The sequence below is a fragment of the Triticum aestivum genome, chromosome 2B (assembly GCF_018294505.1).
Source record: "Triticum aestivum cultivar Chinese Spring chromosome 2B, IWGSC CS RefSeq v2.1, whole genome shotgun sequence".
Taxonomy (NCBI): domain Eukaryota; kingdom Viridiplantae; phylum Streptophyta; class Magnoliopsida; order Poales; family Poaceae; genus Triticum; species Triticum aestivum.
Window position 1 is genome coordinate 3,685,227 of NC_057798.1, and position 7,732 is coordinate 3,692,958.

At 46.8% G+C, this 7,732-nt stretch overlaps 1 protein-coding gene across 1 annotated transcript; it reads right to left on the reverse strand.

The window, feature by feature from the left end:
• Window positions 1-315: 315 nt before the first annotated feature.
• On the reverse strand, window positions 316-1,741 carry LOC123039832 (bisdemethoxycurcumin synthase-like). Its single transcript, XM_044462837.1, has 2 exons — window positions 1,529-1,741; window positions 316-1,443 (listed from the first exon to the last, which is right to left on the reverse strand). The coding sequence occupies exons 1-2, from the start codon at window positions 1,716-1,718 to the stop codon at window positions 440-442; spliced, it is 1,194 nt and encodes a 397-aa protein (XP_044318772.1). The 5' UTR covers window positions 1,719-1,741; the 3' UTR covers window positions 316-439.
• Between the last annotated feature and the right edge of the window lie 5,991 nt (window positions 1,742-7,732).

Sequence of the window (7,732 nt, forward strand, 5' to 3'; positions counted from 1 at the left end):
AAAGGACCGAGGGGAGTACCAATAAGCAAAGACGATCATTCATGGATATGCCGTATAATGCTATTCAGATGTGCTTTATTAACCTTATTACTTGAAGAAAAACAAACACCGGGCAAAGAGTTGTTGCTCGATTGCAAAACAAAAGTAGTACCCCTCCGTCTAGAAATATGTGTCGCTTAGACATGTGTATCTAATAGTGAAATACATCTAGATACATCCGTTCAAGTGACAAGTATTTTTGGGCAGAGGTAGTACTCAACAAAGGTCAAATTTGCCTAGTACCCATTCAAGTCCACGCAACAAACAACATGGCACTGGCCAAAGTTCCAGAATCCAGTGTTCATCATGGTACCAATAAGCAAGGAAGATCATTCTTGGATATGCTGTATAATGCTATTCGGATATGCTTTATTAGCCTTATTACATTGAGCATAATTAGCTAGTAATTTTTATTTTGGTCACCACCAGTTGCGCGCAGCACCGTCGTCTCGGCAGTGAAACCGGGACCAAATCCCACCATCACCCCCCACCCATGCGCCCCCGCTGCGTCCTTCTCCATTAGCCGTCGCTGCTCGTCCAGCACGAATATCACCGTCGCTCCCAGCATGTTCCCGTGCTCTCTCATAACCGTTCGGCTTGCCGCGAGCTTCTTGGGCTCCAACTGGAGAGCTACCTCGATGTGGTCCAAGACACCACGGCTACCGGGGTGCACTACCCAGAAGAGGTCATTCCATTTGACGTGGATACCAAGTGGCTCCAATGCATCCAGCAAACACCGTTCAATGTTGTCCCCCGTGAGGCGTGGCAGCTCGGTGGAAATGTTGCCGCAAATGCCGCTGTTCCCGAGCCGCATGTTGAGCAAGTGCTCGCTCTCCGGTATCACGGCCTGCGACACGGACACCATCTCAAACAGCGGGTGCTCGACGGAGCGCACGGTGTCGGCGCCGACGATGACGGCGCCTGCTCCATCACTGAACAGTCCCTGGCTGATTAGGGTGTCGAAGCAGTCCTCTTTGTCGGGGCCACGGAAGGAGGTAATGGTGAGCTCGACGCAGGCAACAAGAACGCGCGCGCCGCGGTTGTTCTCGGCCAGGTCCTTGGCTAGGCGCAAGGCGGCGCAGCCGCCGGAGCAGCCGTTAAGGTGGAGCATCGTGCGGCAGACACTGGAGCGGAGGCCGAGGAGGGAAGCCAAGCGGAAGTCGACGCTCGGGGCATGGGCCGCTGAGTTTGTGCTGACGACGAGGTGGGTGATGTCGGTGGCCGGACGACCCCACTCGGCGATGGCCTTCACTGCTGCTGATGCCGCGAGCTCTGGAGCGGCCGTGGTGGCGATCTCAAGCCGCACATCAATGGATGGGGATGCATGGTGGAGAAGTTCGGGGTGGACGTTGAGCAGTTTCTCCGTGTGGTAGAAGAACCGCTTTCCCATGCCTGTTATTTCACCTGATCGGGAGGAAGCGCAGTAAATTAGCCTAGACAGAAACACCACATCAATTATTTGGATCGCACGATTGGCGTCCGTGCTTACACAGCTTTTTGAAGGTGTCTTTGAGGTCGGTGAGGTGCTCGCTCTTGGTGACACGGAAGTAGTAGTCGGGGTAGTCTTCTTGGGAAACACAGTTCAACGGGTTTGCCCTGCCGATGGCGAGCACCATGGCCGGGCCCTCCGCACGCCGCTCCCGCCGGATCTCGTGGACACTGCATGCTCTGCTTGTCATTGTCTCAGAGTCGGAGCTATTGCCTGCTCAATTGCAATGCGAGAGAACCAGAAAGGAGGCTCAAGTTATATACACGTCAACTAGTACTGGGTACTGGCAGCAATAACTTTCTGAGACAGCGTGGTTTGCATCAAAATGTCGAATTTAGAGCGTGTACAATGCCACTACCGAAAAATTGTTGTTTGCCGAATGTCGAATGCCCTGGATAAACTACTCGGCAATGCATAGGATTTACCGAGTGGTTTTATAGGACACTCGTCAAACAATTTTAAAAATAAATAAAACACAAATGTTCGTTTGAATTTTTAAAAGCAAACTTTTGAATTTTGAGTTTATTTTTGTGACCAAGGAGCACTAGTATCAACCGAGAAAATATTTGCATTTTCAATTTTGAGTTTATTTTTCTGACCTTTAACAATTGTACATGCAATTGGAAGTACCAAAGATTTAGTGCTGATATTTTTACGTGTTTCACTCGGTTCACTAGTGATTGATACGAACGAAATCCTGGCCACCTCGGTCTCTGTCCTCGTCCCTCGCTCCCCTTGCTGCCACCCGAGGAAATGAAGCTTCCAATGATATTTCTCTCCTGTAGCAGGGTGGCGGTCTTGGATGGCACGACTCATGCAGGACAATGAGGTTGCAGAAGGGGCAGCCCTCGTGCAAATCAGAACAGTTGGTGGCGGCACTCCTCACCGACTTAGGTTGGGAAGCCGGTGTTGGCGAAGGTAGTTATGAGAGATAAGGCTAAGAGATGGCACATTATACTCATTATTTTATTGCCATTTCTAGATGACCTGGAAATCTTTAACCATTCTACATGCACATGGAAGTACCAAAGATTTAGTGCTATTATTTTAACGTGCTTCGCTCCGTTCGCTGATGGTTGGATATGAAAGTAACCCTATCCGCGTCGGTCCCTTTCCTTCTCCCTCAATCCCCTCGCTGCCACCCGAGGACATGGTGTGATGTCAGGGATATTTTACTTCCACAGCGGGGTGGCGTCATTGGATGGCACAACTCATGCTGGACATAGATGGTTGTGCAAGAGGCAACCCTTGCGCTAATCAAATATGGTGGTGGAGGCACTACTTACCGTCGTAGGTCGGGAACGGTGTTGCCCAAGGTAGTTTTTGGGCTGACGATTGAGGTAGTTGGGCTCTCTGACCAGGCAGCCGACCCACACATCTATGGATGAGGTGGTTGCTTTGGTGGATTCATTGTTCATGGCCCTTCCGTCTGTCGGTGACAAGGAATGGAGATGGTGCGGCAATGTGCCGGATGCGGGAAGGCCACTTCCTCAACTTGCTTCTATCAGCTTCTTGGTTGCATGGTCGGGCCCTGGGATTTCTCAGAGCCAAGTCAGGCCGATGAGAAGGTGTGAACAGTGACAGTTTTGACGAGAAGTATGCAAAATCTCCGTGTCAAAAGCAAAGATCTCATCTGCTGCTAGATCAGATACTGTCGATGCGCGTACATCATGCCCTTGTTGAAGATGTTGGCTTGAAGCTCTCCTTTGGCGATGAAAATCTGAAGTTCGACACCAAGTTGAACCCAGGAACATTGGCACACGTTTGTTGATTCCTTCTTAATTCTTTATCTTGTGGATTAGGTTCATGGTCACATACTCCATGGTAGGGTTGTGGAGATCCTGCTGCAAGGGAGGTCCGATTTGAATGGTCTTGTGAAGTTGTGATTTGCTTGAACTTTTTGTTTCGCAATTCTTTCAGCATCGATACTTAGATTTGCTTAGGGTTATACTATCAGCATCTCGACTCCGCACCATTAACCAAGATTTGGAATGCCATTATTAGGATTTTTCCTACTAGTGATAGTTCTCCTTCATGTACCTTGTAAGCGTCAGATCGCCGGGCGATGGACCGTGCTTCCGTCTCGTCCTTGGGCAATCCTTGGCGCATCAAGTATGCAAGGAAACATTAAGTCCACGGCGCAATGACTGCCTTGATCTCATAAGCTAAAGTGGTAACTTCCAGCTCCGAGCACCCAATATGTCGTTGTCCTGCTCTAAGGCAAGCGAGGTGACATTTCTGGTGGTTGCCCATTAGTTGGTTTTGTTGGAACCGAGGATTGCCGGACAATCATAGAAACATGAGGAGTGAATTTTGCCAAGCGACAATCACCCGCGGCGACGGACGCCGGGGCCTTTTTCTTCCTCTGTATTCACTTGGCTCAGCTTACAGGAGTACACAGACGACGGGATTTATACACGGTGCACACACAAACACACTCCAACGGCCACACATGTACGCACAGCCCAGCCACACCGCAAGTCACGCACCCAGTAACAGCAGGAGCCGCACGACCACCACTCACGGCCACGATGCAAGTCCACTTCCAGCGCATCCGTAGCATGCTCTCAACGGCCTTACGACCCGGACGTTTCAGCTAACTACATGCAGCTCCGGCCCGCGCGCTGCCTCCAACAGACCGCAACAGCCCCTGTGCATGCAGCTCCTTCACGACACGGACGCGAGAACGAACTCCCGACGGCACACACCCCCGTGCCCAGCACGGACCAGACCTGGCACGCCGACGCCGGTCACCACCGCACGGGCACGGACAAGGCTTATTGCCAACACTCACCCCCTAAGCCATGACCTTGCCGCGCGGCCTGCGTCTTGAACGCCTTCGCTCGACGTCATCACGCGCCTCCGCGTCCGCTGTGATGTGCCGTGTGCCCGCCGTCGCCGGAGTTGATGCAGCTCGCGTCGTTGTCGTCATCACGGCTGTGACCCAGCCCGCGGACCCGACTTGGCACACCGACGCCGGTCGCACCGTGCTCCGTCATATTGCACTTACTTGGATTTTCGATGCAATGTATTCATATATCAATGCGTAATCCTCAAAAAAAAAAAAACTAGAAGCTCTCTTTCGCATTACCGTCATAAAGGCATGTCTTTTCCAATCAACATATAGTTTTCATCTTGTAATTAAGTAAAACTAACACGAACTACCATATATTGGATACAATTATTTGAAATGGATAATGGTGTCCATGATGGCTGTCGCTTGTACTTTTTATATTTGTATACACGTGGCGACATGGTGGTTCAATATGTTCTTACGTACGCGTTAGCATGTTACATAAAAACTTTAAATCTTATCTATTAATTTTCTTATCCGCCGTTGCATATAATATTAACAAATGTGGACGAACGTGATGGCTTGTTTATCATTCATTTTAACTATATACTCCCTCCGTTCCCAAATACTTGTCTTTCTAGGCATTTCAAATGGACTCAACATACAGATGTATGTAGACATATTTTAAAGTGTAGATTCACTCATTTTGCGCCGAATGTAGTCACTTGTTGAAATCTCTAGAAAGACAAGTATTTAGGAACGGAGGGAGTAGTAGATTAGAAAAAAGTTCAAACTTTCCTAGAATGATCACCATGGTAGTGTTACTTTGACAAAAAATCCCTTATGTCTTGACACTTTCATATTATGACGTGGTGGCTAAATGGGCAGTCAACTAGTAAAAACATGTTCAAAGGACATAAAACACGGTTTGAGGAGAGTTCAAAGTTGAAACTTGACTAGTTTTGATAGTAGAGTCGTAACAAAGTAGATTGTTAGACATTTTTGACAGTTCAACATTGAAATACGGACTTCTCTTTTTAGTAATAGGCCACACCGATGGCGGCTACATCGGTATTGCAACAAAATAATTCATAGTATTGGTCACCATAAAAATTGAAGAGTACAGTATTCAGTCATGAAATATAGAAGTCAAGAGACTGGAATCACTGTCGATTGCCAAGCTACCAAGCTCTAAACCGATATCTTGACCACGTCATACATAAAGACGGAGAATACCATGTGAAAATTGATATAGACCTTAGATGTTAGGGTTTGCAAGAGATCTTATATTGTATATATATGTAGCTAGTAGCGTCAGATAGATATACGCAAACTTGTTGTTCGACAAATCTCTCGAAGAAAGAGAGGTTAGTTCTCTCTGTATATGCTCATGACGATCTTGTGTACTTAATGGTTCCTTCATTTGCTTACTAGCTAGCGTGTGGAGTTCTCTCTATACGTATAGTAGCTAGCATCGACCAAGCACGGAGATAAAGAGAGGTCACTTCTCTTTATTAGCTAGCTAACACAATATGAAACCGCTAAATTAACCCTCCAAAACCCCTAACCCCCACCTCCTATAATAAAAAACAAAAACCTCTGCTCCCGCCAGCTGCTGACGCATGGAGGCCTTTTGGTCCCGGTTGGTATCACTAACCGGGACTAAAGGTCCTCCTGCCCGGGCGTCCCGCAGCGTCCACGTGGAGCCCCTTCTATCCCGGTTCGTAAGTGAACCGGCACTAAAGGGTTTGGGCTTTAGTCCCGACCCTTTACTCCGGTTTCAGAACCGGGGATAAAGGGCCTTTGGAACCGGGACAAATGAGCCGTTTTCTGCTATTGGACAACAGCTAACTAACAGAATCGCTAGCTAACTACTTCGACGTACTCACCTCATCATGGCGTCAAACACATGCTATAGTCGAACCGGTTTCCTATTAGAACCAGAAATTATACTATTCCTTTGTACTGCCACCGACCGTTCTTTTGGCTTTCGGATGACCGGTACCAGGAATTGAAAATATACTATTATGGCAATTAATTTTGATGGGCCGTGTGCTCTGCTCTCCTTCTGGGGATCTGACATTTTCTAATCAGCCGGTGCATATAATATTACCAAATGTGGACGAACTGTGATGGCTTGTTTGTCTTTCATTTTAACTATATAATATATTAGAAAAAAGTTCAAACTTTCCTAGAATGATCACCCTGGTAGTGTTACTTTTACAAAAAATCCCTTATTTCTGGACACTTTCATATTATGACGTGGTGGCTAAATGGGCAATCAACTAGTTAAAACATGTTCAAAGGACCAAAAAATGGTTTGAGGAGAGGTCAAAGTTAAAACTTGACTGATTTTGATAGTTTAGAGTCGTAACAAAGTAGATTGTTAGACATTTTTAACAGTTCAGAGTTGAAATATGGACTTCTCTCTTTAGTAATAGGCCACACCGATGGCGGCTACATCGGTATTGTAACAAAATGAATCATAGTGTTAGTCACCATAAAAATTTCCAAGTAGAGTATTCAGTCATGAAATATAGAAGTCAAGAGGCTGGAATCACTGTCGGTTGCCAAGCTGCCAAGCTTTAAACAGATATCATGGCCATTAATCATGATATTTAGTATCAACTGCCGTCCTTTTGGAGCAAATAATATATCACATCACTGTCTTATAAAGGCATGAACAAGTAGTTGCTAGATAATATCCGTTGTTTTCAATTGGATAGGTGTCGAAGGTCTCACGTACGTATGCGGTTGTACAAATAATAGGCTCTTGTACACCACCTTCACTTATTCCTAATAAAAGCACCAACATGTAGTTGCCAAATCCCATCCGTTGCTTTCAATTGGGTCCTGTATCAATTAAGAAGCTTTTGTATGTGGCCCAGTGTCCTTGTGCAGCGGATGCCGATGCTGACCAGCATGTTTGCCGTCGACGCTATGGCGGCATCAACAGCTAACTAACTGAATCGCTAGCTAGCCACTTCGACGTACTCACCTCATCATGGTCTCATACGCATGCTATAGTCGAATCAGTTTCCTGTTAGAACGAGAAACTGTACTATTCTTTTGCACTGCCACCGGCCGTCTTTTTGGCTTTCGGATGATCGGTACCAGGTATTGAAAATATACTATTATGGCAATTAATTTTGATGGGCCGTGTGCTGTGCTCTCCTTCAGGGTATCTGACTAGCTTTTGGATGATCGGTACCATGTATTGAAAATATACTTATGGCAACTAATTTCGATGGGCCGTGTGCTCTGCTCTCCTTCTGGGAATCTGACAACAGCTAACTAACTGAGTTTTAGTGCTCAACTAAGTACAAAAGACGAAATCCCGTTGTAATATATGAGTTTTTGTCTGAATCCCTGATACTTCGAAAGAGATTGTCCGTTTTGCACACGAAGTG

Coding starts and splice junctions, on each gene's coding strand:
- LOC123039832 (XM_044462837.1), bottom strand. CDS start 1,718: ATGACAAGCAGAGCATGCAGTGTCCACGAGATCCGGCGGGAGCGGCGT. Junction 1,444..1,528: donor AGACACCTTCAAAAAGCTGT/GTAAGCACGGAC, acceptor CCTCCCGATCAG/GTGAAATAACAGGCATGGGA.